The sequence below is a fragment of the Macaca fascicularis genome, chromosome 8, assembly GCF_037993035.2.
Source record: "Macaca fascicularis isolate 582-1 chromosome 8, T2T-MFA8v1.1".
NCBI classification, from domain to species: Eukaryota; Metazoa; Chordata; class Mammalia; order Primates; family Cercopithecidae; genus Macaca; species Macaca fascicularis.
This window is the reverse complement of record NC_088382.1, coordinates 34,064,639-34,079,290: the sequence shown is the minus strand read 5'-3', so window position 1 is coordinate 34,079,290 and position 14,652 is coordinate 34,064,639. Positions and strand designations below refer to the sequence as shown.

At 34.6% G+C, this 14,652-nt stretch overlaps 1 protein-coding gene across 1 annotated transcript in view; it reads left to right on the top strand.

The window, feature by feature from the left end:
- The window catches only part of TEX15 (testis expressed 15, meiosis and synapsis associated), a 74,264-nt gene that overhangs the window by 39,246 nt on the left and 20,366 nt on the right, over positions 1–14,652 (top strand). The window contains exons 5-6 of the mRNA XM_065519039.2: positions 6,904–7,050; positions 8,134–8,296. Coding sequence (XP_065375111.1) covers positions 6,904–7,050; positions 8,134–8,296 — 310 coding nt within the window. The remainder of the gene's footprint in view (positions 1–6,903; positions 7,051–8,133; positions 8,297–14,652) is intronic.

Sequence of the window (14,652 nt, the reverse complement as noted above, 5' to 3'; positions counted from 1 at the left end):
AGTCTCAATAGGTTGGATGTCCAGGAATGTATCTGTTTCTTTGGGGTTTTCCAATTTATTGCTGTATAGTTACCATACTAGTCTCTAACGATCCTTTTTATTTCTGTCGTTTCAGTTATAATGTTTTCTTTTAGTTTCTGATTTTATTTATTTGGGTATTCTATCTTATTTTCTTAATCTAAGTAATAGTTTGTATGTTCTGTTTACCTTTTTTTAAAAAATAACTTTTTTGTTTCAGTGATCTTTTTATTTTTAGTTTTAATTTTATTTCTTCTCTGATCTTTATTATGTCTTTCCCCCTACTAATTCTGGGTTTGGTTTTCTCTCACTTTCTAGTTCTTTGAGGTGCTAATAGAATTCTGTCCGCTTACAATGTTGTTGTTGATAGGTAAGAACTTACTACTGCCATTTTGTTGCTTGTTTTCTAGTTGTTTCATAACTCTTTCTTCCTGTCTTCCTCTGTGTTTTATTTTCTCTGGTAGTATGTTTTAATTCATTGCTTTTTATTTTTAGTGTTTCTGCTTTTTGGTTACCCTAAGGCTTACATAACACATTTTGTAGTTATAGCAAGTTATTTTAAACTGATACAGCTTAACTGTAATTGCAAAGAAAAAAACCTATACACACCAATTTCCTTTTCTTCCCACATTTTGAATTTTTGATAATCACAATTTGTATTATGTATATTGCTTGTCTCTTAAAAATTGTGGTTAAGTTTTTTTCATTTTGTCTTAAAAAAAGATACAAGTGGTTTATACATCATGATTACAGTATCAGTATAGCAATCATATTAGCATCCTTTTGGTTTTGAACAGCTCCCTTTAGTATCTCTTGTAGGACTAGTCTGATAACAATAAATTCCTTCAGCCTTTTTTTTTTTTTTTTTTTTGGTCTGGGAAAGTATCCCTTCTATTTCTCCTTCATTTCTGAAGGATAGTTTGCTGGCTACGGTAAAAACTTTTTCTTTTTTTCCCTGAGGACATAGCTTCAGACTCCCGGGCTCTAGTGATCCTCCTACCTATTTTTTAGATGTTTATATATATGTCTTTCATCAGATTTGGGAAGTTTTCAGCCTTCGTTTCTTCAAATAGTCCCTCTGCCCTTTTTCTCTCTCTCCTTCTCAGACTCCCACAGCATATATGTTCTTACGCTTGATGGTGCCCCACAGGTCCCTTAGGCTCTGTTCGCTTTTTTTTTTTTTTTTAGTCTTTTTTCTCTTTGTTCCTCAGACTCAATAATTTTCATTTTCCAGTCTTTAAGATCACTTATTCTTTATTTTGCCTGCTCAAATCTGCCTTTAAACCCCTCTAGAGAGCTTTTCGTTTTAGTTACTGTACTTTTCAGCTATAGGATTTCTTTTTGGTTTTTAAGTTTTCTCTTTATTGATATTTCCATTTTGTTCATACATTGTTTTTTACTATCTGCACATACTTAGCTCTTTGAGCATCTTTAAGACAGTTGTTTTAAAGTCTTTGTCTAATAGATCAGCCATCAAGTCATTTTCAGGGATAATTTCTGTTTATTTTTTTCCTTTGAATGGGCTATACTTTTCTGTTTCTTTACATGCCTGGTGATTTTTTTTGTGGAAAACTGGACATTTCATCTAGTAATGTGGTAACTCTGGAAATCATCTCCTCCCAGGGTTTGGTTGTGGTTTTGTGTTTCTGTTTTTTGATTGTTGTAGGCTATCTCTGTGCAAAGGATTAATCTGAGGTACAAACTTCTCAGACTTTTCTGAGCCTGCACCTTTCCCTCTGTGTGCTGATTTTCTAATTTCTCCTGTATCTGTCGTTGCTTTTGAGTGTAGTATTTTTTTATGTCTGATTCCAAAATAGGAGAAAAGAAAAAAATGAAGAAGGGAAAAAAGGCACTGGCTCTTTAATCCCGTGGGTGTCATTTCAGCCAGGCCAGGAGGGGCTTGCAACAATGGTATAGATGCAGCAATGCCTGCCACTTCTGGCTACTCCTCTGTTATTAATAGAAGCAGCACTCAGTGATGAGAACACATATCCCCTATGTTTATTATTGCCCACTCTGGCCTACAAAAATTATGGCCAGGAACACATGTACAAGCTGCTCCAGGAACACTGTACAGCTGCCTGCCATGGGGCACCAAGAGTGGCTGCCACTATGCTGAGAACTGAAATTGACTGAAATTAACCATAATACAGGTTGAGCATCCCTAATCCAAATATTTGAAATCTGAAATGCTCCAAAATTTGAAATTTTCTGAGTGCCAACATTACACTCAAAGGAAATACTAATTGGAGCATTTAGAGTTTCAGATTTCCTTATTAGGGATGCTCAACTGGTAAGTATAATACAAATATTCTGAAATTCAAAATCTGAAACACTTCTGGTTTTAAGCATTTTGGATAAGGGATGCCCAACCTGTATGCTATCCAAGCGTTCCCCTGAAAGTTGCAAGCCTTCAATAGGCTCCAGAGTTCCAAAATAGTTACACCAGACAGATTTTACCAGTGCAGTTATTGTCTATGTGGGGAGACAGATTTCTGATACCTCCTACTCTACCGTCTTCCCAATTGACCTCTGAACTATTTTTACAACTTTTCTGAAATTGTAAAAGCTATTCAAAATCTTAAAAATAAGTCTCATAGCAGAATCACAGGCATCCACAGATAAATTGGTTAAGATTTACTCTGGTCGTTTTTCTTGGAGAAATAAGCGTAAAGAGAAATCTGAGGGTGAAGAAAAGAAAAAAAATTTACTCTGGTTAAGCTTTGCCAGGACTATTAAAATCTCAGTAGGTATCCTGATTTGCATGAAAACAGCTTGGAATTGTGTGTATAGCTACAGAAAATCAATGGTTCCTGTGATGTAATTCCTTACAATTTTTTTGATCTCAAATATCAAATTAAGCATAATTTACTTTTATGTTAAAAAGTAATAGATAAGGATTTTAGAAAATTTGAAACGTTGTAAAGGGTCCAAAAAGCCCAGCAGTAACCACAGGGTTTTTTGTGTATGTGTATTAGTCATCTATTCATGTATATAGACATGCAGGTATAATTGTAATTAAAGTTAGTTGTTGCTTTGTATTTTACTTGCTTTTCTCAGTGATTATATTATACAATAAACATTTTCTAAGCCCTTGAGTATTCTTTTGTAATATCCTTTTGAACAGCTGCATAGTATTACATTGTAGACCTGCCATATTTGCCCAACAAGTTCTGTAATGTTAGGATGTAAGTTATTTGGTGTTTAGTTTGTTTTGTTTTTATACTCTTAAATACTACATAGATTGTCCTTGTTGGTACATTTTACACACACAAATGATTCTTTGCTAAGAATTAATTGGTTTATTCCTAGGTGTCAAATTAGAAATCAAAAGTATGTACATTTTTACATCTTTTGATTGTGTAATGCTCAACTGTCCTGAGAAAAGTTGCACTAATGGACATTTCCATCCACAGTGTGTAAGAATGCCTGTTTTTTGTTTGTTTTAATTTTTTTTAATTTTTTTTGTACTTTAAGTTCTAGGGTACATATGTACAACATGCAGGTTTATTACCTATATATACCTGTACCATGTTGGTGTGCTACACCCATTAACTCGTCATTTACATTAGGTATATCTCCTAATGCTATCCCTCCCCCTCCTCCTCTCCCTTCCCCACAATAGGCCCCGGTGTGTGATGTTCCCCTTCCTGTGTCCAAGTGATCTCATTGTTCAGTTCCGACCTATGAGTGAGAACATGTAGTGTTTGGTTTTCTGTTCTTGGGATAGTTTGCTGAGAATGATAGTTTCCAGCTGCATCCATGTCCCTGCAAGGGACATGAACTCATCCTTTTTTATGGCTGCATAGTATTCCATGGTATATGTGCCACATTTTCTTAATCCAGTCTGTCACTGATGGACATTGGGGTTGATTCCAAGTCTTTGCTATCGTGACTAGTGCCTCAGCAAACATACGTGTGCGTGTGTCTTTATAGCAGCATGACTTATAATCTTTTGGGTATATACCCAGCAATGGGATGGCTGGGTGAAATGGTATTTCTAGTTCTGGATCCTTGAGGAATCGCCACACTGTTTTCCACAATGGTTGAGCTAGTTTACAGTCCCACCAGCAGTGTAAAAGTGTTCCTATTTCTCCATATCCTCTCCAGCACCTGTTGTTTCCTGACTTTTTAATGATTGCCATTCTAACTGGTGTGAGATGGTATCTCATTGTGGTTTTGATTTGCATTTCTCTGATGGCCAGTGATGATGAGCATTTTTTTATATGTCTGTTGGCTGTATGAATGTCTTCTTTTGAGAAGTGTCTGTTCATATCCTTTGCCCACTTTTTGATGGGTTTTTTTTTTCTTGTAAAAAAAAAAAATAAGTTCTGGTGTTATGTTGCACAACAGAATGACTATAGTTATCAGTATTCTATTGCATATTTCAAAATAATTAGAAGAGGATTTTGAATGTTCTCACCATGAGGAAATAAAGGTTTGAGGTGATGGATATACTAAATACCCTGATTTGATCATTACACAATGTATACATGTATCAAAACATCACACTGTACCCTACAAATATGGACAATTGTTACATAGCAATTAAAAAGAAAATAAAACATTTTTAAAAAAAGAATGCCTGTTATCTTACAACCTCAGTAAACCTACATATTATACTGAACTTTTTTTTTTTTTTTGAGACAGAGCCTCGCTGTGTCACCCAGGCTGGAGTGCAGTGGCCGGATCTCAGCTCACTGCAAGCTCTGCCTCCCAGGTTTACACCATTCTCCTGCCTCAGCATCCCGAGTAGCTGGGACTACAGGCTCCCACCACCTCGCCTGGCTAGTTTTTTGTATTTTTTAGTAGAGACAGGATTTCACCATGTTAGCCAGAATGGTCTCGATCTCCTGACCTCGTGATCCTCCCGTCTCGGCCTCCCAAAGTGCTGGGATTACAGGCTTGAGCCACCGCACCCAGCCTATACTGAACTTTTAAAAAAACTTTTGCCAGTCTAATGTGTGGTAGTTTCTCTTTATTGGTTTAATTATTTCTTCATTATGATTATTCCTGAGTTTAAAGTTTCTGTTGAATATATTTGCTGACTGTATTTAGTGAACTGCTTATTTATATTCCTTGACAGTTTTGGGGGGTTTTTTTTTCCCTTTTTTGCATAGGTGTGTGAGCATTATCTATTACCTAAAGCATATTTTTAGAGCTAGGCTTCTCTCTATATAATGTTTTATCATTTCACGTTTTTAATTTTTTAGTATACTTAGAATAATGTTAGATTTATGGAAAAGTTACAAAGATAGTAAAGAGAGCCCTTGTATATAATGCACCCAACTTCTTCTGATGTTAAATTTTACACAAATACAGCATGATTGTCAAAACTAAGAAACTGACATTGTCATACTGTTAACTAAATTACAGACTTTATTTGGCTTTTGCTAATTTTTCTACTTATGTTTGTTTGCATTCGAGGATCCAATTCAGGATAACACTTTATTCTTAGTATTGTTTTGATTGTTGAATGAACGTATTAATCTATTTAAAATAACAGTAATAAAATACTGTCATTTATGTTCATGGTTTTAGTTTTTAAATCATCTGTTGTTTATGGGCAGAAATTTTAGAATACTGTGTTGTGAAGTTTATATGTTTTCGTTTCATTTTATTGGCACATATTCTTAGAAAATACTTATCACTTTGAGATTAAATAAATATTGGCCTATGTTTCTTTCTACAGTATTTTCATTGTATTTTTAATACTTAAATATTTAACATGATAAGAAAAGAATTTAATTTTTTCTGTTGTCCCACGTCATTAATTGAATAATCACTTCTTATTTCAAATAGTGTTTTTAATATAATATACTGTATTTTTAGTATTTTTAATACATGTGTGGGCTTACTCCAGGCTTTTTCTTTCATTCTGTTTTTTATTCATTTTGGTCTTTTCTCTGCTTTTTCTTGTGGTAGTACTATCCTTTTTAAAAATGTTTCTATATCCAGAATTGCAAGTCACTTGTCCTGTTCCATCATTGTCAATTGCTAACCCAGACTTTAAAAAAATTTCTGAGCTATTCTTGTTTGTCTTCCAAGTACATTTTAAAATTATACCCCATTTTTAAAAGTAGATTCTCGGCCAGGTGTGGTGGCTCACGCCTGTAATCCCAGTGTTTCCGGAGGCTGAGGTGGGCAGATCACCTGAGGTCAGGAGTTTGAGCCCTGCCTGGCCAACATGGCAAAACCCCATCTCTACTAAAAATGCAAGAATTAGCCGGGCATGGTGGCACATGCCTGTAATCCCAGCCACTCAGGAGACTGAGGCAGGAGAATTGCTGGAACCCAAGAGACGGAGGCTGCAGTGAACCAAGATCACACCACTGCACTCCAGCCTGGGGGACAGAGTGAGACTCTGTCTGAAAAAAAAAAAAAAAGAGATTCTCTGAAATTTTTATTGGAATTACTCTAATCTTAGAGTTTAGTTTGGGGGAGAATTGGCATAATTGCCATGTTGAGTCATCCCATTCATCTAGAAAATGGATTATCTTTCCATTCATATTTCTACTTCTTAAAAAAATCACGCCCTGACACCGTGGCTCCTGCCTGTAATCCCAGTGCTTTGGGAGGCCAAGGTAGGAGAATTACTTGACCCAGCAGTTCAAGACCAGCCTGGGCAACATGGTGAAACCTGGTCCCTACAAAAATTAGCTGGGTATGGTGATGTGCACCTATGGTCCCAGCTACTCAGTGGGGCTAAGGTGGGAGAATCGCTTGAGCCTGAGAAGTCAAGGCTGCAACTCCAGCCTGGAGTGAACAGAGTTAGACCCTGTCTCAGAAAAACAAAACAATGTTGGCCTTTTATGTTTGAAATGTGACAGTTTAGAAATGTCTTGGTATATTTTTACGTACTTTTTTTGGCTTTTTTTTTTTTAGGTTCTCTTTGGAAAAGTGAAGAAAATTCAGCCTTCTGTGGATAAAAATAAAGTTTCTTTGGATCCTTCTCCTAACTTTGATTGCCATATGTCAAGAAATGCACCTTCTTTGAAAGATACCATTGAACTGCAAGCCTACAGTTCAGCAGTATGTTGATGGTTCATTTGATTTCTTGAAAAGTACTTGTTTCACATTGTATGTTTCAAGATTTACATTCCCAAAATGTTAAATGAAAACCTGTTAATTCGTTCAATATAAAACTTAAGCAAACAGCGAAAGCCATTTTAATATTTGTTGTATGAGAATATTAGTGAAGAAGTTTGAAAATTTACATTTAACTCTGTTCAAAGTACAGTGGCTACTTTTATTTAGATATTATATAGATTATTTACTAACTTTCAAAATATACCAACTTCTCTTTTAAACAAGGCTGCACAGCAGGGTGACCATACTTAATAATAATGCATTATTTCAGAATTGCTGAGAGTAAATTTCCAGTGTTTCACCATAAAAAGTGATGGGTGAGGTGATGGACATGTTAATTACCTTGATTTAATTACTCCTCATTGCATACATATATCAAAACACCACATTGTCCCCCGTAAATATATAGTTAAGATTTATCAATCATAAATAATATTAATTTTAAAAAACAAGGCTATTTCAAAATAAGATTTTGATCTTCTATACTTTGCAAAAGTAGGAAAAAAGAAAAGTCTTATGTATTAGTCATTAGATGAAACAGTAATCTATCGTGTTTCACTTATTCTGTGGACCTTTAATTTTATACAGAATATTAAATTATATATGGATTATATATAATCATGATTAAGTGAAGATAAATCTTCTCTATGAAAGTATATCCATGTACCCACATGTAAAACATACTACCTATTGTTATTTTCCTAATTTTTTCTACGAAATAAAATATAATAGTTGAGACTGTATGGAAAACATTTAACTTTTAATGAAAAAATATTTTTTATTTAAAAACATATTATGCCTTTTTATGCAGACGTTGGTAGCCTATCAAGAAAAAAAATTGTGGGGGGAAAAAAAGGAATTCTGTACATCTTCAAAAACATTAGGGTTAAACAAGGCAGCTGGAGAAGTTTATATAGAAGTAGATAAATAATATGCAATTATATTGATTTTTTTAAAATATGAGCTTATTCAAGTCTGATTGCCAAAATTAATCAGCATGAACCTGTTTTCTTCTTTATCTTTTAGGTGTACTTCTATGAATATAGTGTCCTTTCAAAGCCTGTAGATAAACCTAGGCAATGTCTTCCATATGCTGTAGTAACAGTAAAATTTCTTGGTTCAAAGGTAGATAATGGATATCTTATGACATCTTTGAGATTCCTCTCAACAGGATTTCCTAAGAGAGCTGGTAAGATACACATATGATTGTACTTGATTAGCATTTGTGCTGGTCTTAAAATTTCTCAGTATTATTTTCTGGCTGTGCACAATGGTTCATACCTGTAATCCCAGCACTTTGGGAGGCGGAAGCGGGCAGATTACTTGAGGCCAGCCTGGCCAACACGGCAAAACCCCGACTCTATTAAAAATACAAAAATTAGCCAGGTGTGGTGGCGTGTGCCTATAATCCCAGCTACACGGGTGGCTGAGGAAGGAGAATCGCTTGAACCCAGGAGGTGGAGGTTGCAGTGAGCCAGGATCACACCACTGCACTCCAGCCTAGGTGACAGAGGGAGACCTTGTCTCAAAAAAAAAAAAAAGTGAATCTCCAAGTAAAATAGTTGTGTTTTACCTGTTTCATAGATCTAGAATCATACTGCAGGTATTTTGCTCAGTATTAGGTTTGTGTGATTCTTCCCTATTGATATGTGTAACTGTAGTTTGTTCATTTTCGTGGATGAATGGATGGAGAGTATTCCATTGTGTAGACACACTGTACACTATACTACTGAGGATATTTGGGCACTTTCCAGTCTTCTTATTCCAAACATTGCTATTTTAAATATTCATAAAAGCGTCTCATTGCATATGTGCCAAGAATTTTTCCATAGAATATGTATTTACAGCAGAAATGTTCAACTGAAAGACAGCATCAAATGATTTTCCAAAATGGTTTGCATTAGATTACATAATCACTCTATATTCTTGCCAACACATACTATGCTTTTTTTTTTAAGTTTTGTTTCTGCCAGTCTAATGAGTGTGATATGTTATTTTCATTGTGGTTTTTAACTTGTTTTTCCCTAATTAATGAAGTTGAGGATTTTTGTATCCTCACCAAACTTAGTGCCGTCAGACTTTTTCAGTGTTTTTGCTACACTAGTAGATACAGCATTTATTTGCTTTTGTATTTTGCTTTTCCTCAAATGCTAAATAAGTTAGGTTCGTTTCTGATAGGTGTATTGGCCATTCATTTTCCACTTTTCTGAAATTCCTGGTCCATCTTTTATCTACTTTTTCTAATTGAGCTAATTTTTTTTTTATTATTGATTTGTAGGAATTCTTTTACATATTGGATATTGGCTCTTGGGTCAGTTGTATGTGTTGCGAGTGTCTTTGTATTCTCATTTTTGTCAAGTGTTTTTTGATGAACAGCGGTTCTTGATGTCAGATATGTCTTTTTATTATAAGTACTACTACATGTGTCTTTCATAAGAGTGCTTTTCCTAGGACATGAAGATATTTTTCTATGTTTTTTTTTTTTAACTTTATAGGTATGTTTTCCCATTTTTGTTTTACCTACCTGAAAATGACTTTGGTGTGTGATAGGATTCTTTTAAAGTCCCAATTTATTTTAGTTTACATATGCTAACCTGATTGTTGTCTCAGTACAGTTTATTGGAGAATCCATTTTCCCCACTGATCGATAACTGCAGTACCACCTCTGTAATATATCAGTTGGCTGCAGTGCTGCAGAGATCTCTTAACTGGGCTTTCTGTTCATCTCCTTGCCTATCGTTTTGCCATAAGCATCTTGCCTTAATTATTGTAACTTCATTAAAAATACTAATACCGGACTTTGTATGAGAGAAAAAATACTAATACCTATATAACTGATCCTTCATCTTTGCTTTTGGTCCTTTGGTGTTCATAGAAATTTTAGAATCAACTTATCAAGGTCTGCCAACAAATTTATCAGAATTTTGATTGAGATTGATTGAATCTATGTATTAATTTGTGGAAAATTGTCTTCTTTATTGAGTTTTCTAATATATTAACATTGTATTTCTCCCATGTCAGTTATCTCTAACGTATTTCAATTTTATAATTTTCTCTGTAACATCTTGCATGCCTTTTATTTTTAAACATTTGATATTTTATGTTATTTTAAATAATAGCTATTTCATTTTATTTTCTATTGTTGGTGTATGTCAGTTCAGTTGATTTAAAAGTGTAAGATTCAGTAGCTTTTAGTATATTCACAAATATGTGCAATCATCACCACAGTTTTAAAATTAAGGTACTTTGTTTTGTTTTTTGTTTTGTTTTTGAGACAGGATCTCACCCTGTCACCCAGGCTGGAGTGCTGTGGCACAGCTTGGCCCACTGCAGTCTCCGCCTCCCAAGCTCAAGCAATCCTCCCATCTCCACCTTCAGTTGCCAGGACTACAGGTACACGCCACCGCACCCAGCCTAAGCTCACATTTTAAAGAAACTTTGTGCGGGGCACCATGGCTTATGCCTGTAATCCCAGCACTTTGGAAGGCCGAGGCAGGTGGATCACCTGAGGTCAAGAGTTTGAGACAAGCCTGGCCAACATGGTGAAACCCCATCTCTACTAAAAATACAAAAATTAGCTGGGCGTGGTGCCAGGCGCCTATAATCCCAGCTACTCGAGAGGCTGAGGCAGGAGAATTGCTCGAACCTGGGGGTCGGAGGATGCAGTGAGCCCAGATGGCACCACTTCACTCCAGCCTGGGCGAAAGAGCAAAGCTCTGTCTCAAAAAAAAAAAAAAAAAAAGAAAAGAAAAGAAAAAGAAACTTTGTGCCCTTTAAAAGGTATTATATCCCTGATCCCCAGCCCTAAGCAACTACTAATGTACTTTTATGCCTAATCAGGGCATTTCATTTAAGTAAAATCATAATTTTTGGACTTTTTTGTGCCTGATTTCTTTCATTTAACATTGTTTTCCTGGTTCATCCATGTTGTAGCATGTATCAGTACTTTTTTTTTTTTTATGGAAACCATTTCGTTGTATAGTTGCACCATATTGTATTTATCAGTTGGTCAACATTTGGGTTGTTTCCATTGTTTGACCATTACAAATTCTGCTATGAATGTTTGCATACAAGTTGTTACATGGATATGTGTTTTCATTGCTCTTGAGTACAATAAAGCTAAGAGTGGAATTGCTGGTTTATATGAAGACTCTGTAGTAACTGATCGAGGAACTGCCAAACTATTTTCCAAAGTGGCTGCACCATTTACATTCACACCAGCAGTGTCTGAGAGTTAGAATTTCTTCATATCCTTGTCATAGCTTATTTGACTTTCTGATTATAGCCATCCTAGTGGGTGTGAAGTATAGTTTTCAGAATATGAGTTTTGCACTTCTTTTGTTAAGCTTATTTTTAAGTATTTTATTCTTTTGGTGCTATCATAAATAGAATTCTTTATTTTATTAGTGTATTGTTCATTCCAAATGTACAGAAATATAATTGACTTTTGTGTAATGATAGTGTATCCTGCAGCCTTGCTGAACTCATTATTCTAATAGTTTTTTTAGTGGTCTTTGGGATTTTCTATATATAAGATCATGTCATCTGTGAATAGAGATAATTTTACTTTTTTGTTTCCAGTCTTATTTTGCATAATTGCCCTGGGTAAGTACCTCCAGTAAGAGAAGTGGCAAGAGCAGACATCTTTGTCTGTATTCCTGAATTTAGGGGGAAAGTATCCAGTCTTTTACCAGGAAGTATGATGTCAGTTGTAGGGGTTTTATAGAAGCTCTTTATCATGTTGAGGAAATTTGCTTCTGTTTCTGATTTATTGAGAGTTTTTAGATTATTGGATTTTCTCAATCGATTTTTCTTTGTTGAGATGGTTGTGTGGTTTTTTTTTGTTGTTTTTATTGATCTAATGTATTACATTAATTGATTTTAGGTGTTAACATTGCAGTTCCTTGGTTTGGTCATGGTGTATAATTCATTGTATATGTTCCTGGAATCAGTTTGCTGCAATTTTATTGGGGATTTTTGTGTCCACATTTATAAGAGATACTGGTCTATTGATTTTTTTTGATGTTTTTGTCTGGTTTTGGTGGTAGGGTAATATGTTCCATAGGATGAGTTGGGAAGTATTCTATTCTCTCCTCTTTTATTTTTTGGAATAATGTATGAAGAATTGGTATTATTTCTTCTTTAAACATTTGGTAGACTTCACTAAGGAAACCATCTGGGAATGGGTTTTTCCTTGTGGGTAGTATTCAATTACTAATTCAGTTTCTTCACTTGTTGTAGGTCTGTTCTGATTTTCTGTTTCTTGCATCACGTTCAGTAGTTGCTGTTTTTATTGGAAGTTGTCCATTTCATTTCAGTTATCTAATTTATTGGCATACATTTGTTTATAGTATTCCTTTAATAGTCTAATAGTCTTTTTATTTCTGTTAGTGGTAATGTCCCCTCTTTCATTTCTGAGTCTACTAGTTAAAGTCTTCTTTTTTTTTTTTTTTTTTTTTTTTTTTTTTTTTTTTTTTGGTCAGGCTAAAGGTTTATCTTTTTTTTTTTTTTCAAAGAACCAATTTTGATTTTATTCTTTTTGCTATAATTCTATTTCATTAATTTCCTCTCTTTATTTTCTTCTGTTTGCTTTAGATTTAGTTTGCTATTTCATGTGTATGTGTGTCTTAAGGTGGATGGTTAGGTTTTGATTTCAGATATTTCTTCTTTGCTAATATAGGTCTTTATAGCTGTAAATTTCTAGAAGCAACTACTTTAGCTGTGTCCCATAACATATGTTACGTTGTAATTTTCATTTATCTCAAATTTATTTTCTAATTTCCTTTTGATCTGTTATTCTTTAATTCATTGGTTTTTTTTCGGACCGTGTTTTTTATGTATTTGCAAATTTCCAAAATTTTTTTGTTGTTGATATCTATTTCATTCCATTGTAGTTGGAAAACCATTTGTATTATCTTTTTCCTTTAAGTTTATTGAGGTTTGTTGTATAACCTAGCATATAGTCTTTCCTGGAGAATGATCCATGTGCAACTGAAAAGAATATACAGTAGTCCTCTAGTATCTGTGGGGGAGGATTGGTTCCAGGATGTTCCATGGATACCAAAATTTGTGGATGCTCAAATTCCTTTACAGACTGGCTCAGTATTTGCATATAACCTACACACATCCTCCCATATACTTTAAATTATCTCTATATTACTTATAATACCAATAACATATTTGTTCTATGTAAATAGTTGTTAGGCTGTGTTTTTTATTTGTATTATTTTTATTGTTATATTGTTATTGTTACTTTGTGTTTATATTTTAATTTTTCACCCATGATTGGTTGAATCCATGGATTTGGGACTAACCGATACATAGGGCCAACTGTACTATATTCTGCTTTTGCCAGGCAGGGTGTTCCATAGGCTGTTAGGTCTACTTGTTTTATAGTTTGTTCAAGTCTTCTGTTTCCTTGATGATTTTCTACCTAGTTGTTCTGTCCGCATTTCCCCTCAACCAGAAGGCTTATATTAGAGATAACAGATAGGGACCTTTACCCACTTCTACTGCAGCCCATCCGCAATGTATTATAGCTTATTACTTTAATCAAAGGATGATGCCGTTCAGGGTGATTAACTTTAGAGAATACCTATATTATGCCAACAGTCATAGCCACATGTGTTGGCTATCAGCATACTCATCTCCCTCTAGAGTACACCAGACCTACACTATCTAATATAGTAGCCACTAGTCACATGTGGCTCTTTAAATTTAAATTAATTAAAATTAAATAAAATTATAAATTCAATTTATCAGTCACACCAGGCACATTTCAATGCTCAGTAACCATATGTGGCTAGTGGCTACCATAGATAACGTTTCTGTCATCACCAAATATATGGTACTAATAACTATTTGGTAGTGTACTTTATTGATTGTAATCTGGTTTTGTTAGTTTCCATATTGTATTGAAGATGTTGGATTTGTTGGGGGTTTTTTCTTACTACTTTTTAAAATTTTTTTTATTTCCATAGGTTTTTGGGGAAACAAGTGGTATTTGGTTGCATGAGTAAGTTCTTTAGTGGTGATTTGTGAGATTTTGGTGCACCCAGGATGTTGGATTTGTTCTGCAATTAATTGTCATTTGATGAGAATGCCAACAAAAAGGGAATAAAGTAAAAATGCCATTATCAAGTTTAAAGAGATAGCATAATATAGATTAAGATTCTACTGTTTATAAGCTGTGTGATTCTGGGCAAATTGCTCTTAATTTCACTTCCTCATCAATAAAATGGAAATGTTATGAAGATTAAATTAATGTACATCAGAGACTTAAAACAGGACCTGGCATCCATGTATTTTATAAGTTTTTGTTAACATTACATGTATGTTAATATGCATTCATCACTCATTTGTAAAAGTGAAATTATTAAACTTAAGCAATTAGGGTTTTTTTGCTTGTTTGCCTGTTTTGAGATGGGGTCTTGCTCTGTCACCCAGGCTGGAGTGCAGTGGCACCATCTCGGCTCACTGAAACTTCCGCCTCCTGGGTTTAAACAATCCTCCCGCCTTAGCCTTCCAAGTAGCTGGGACTACAGG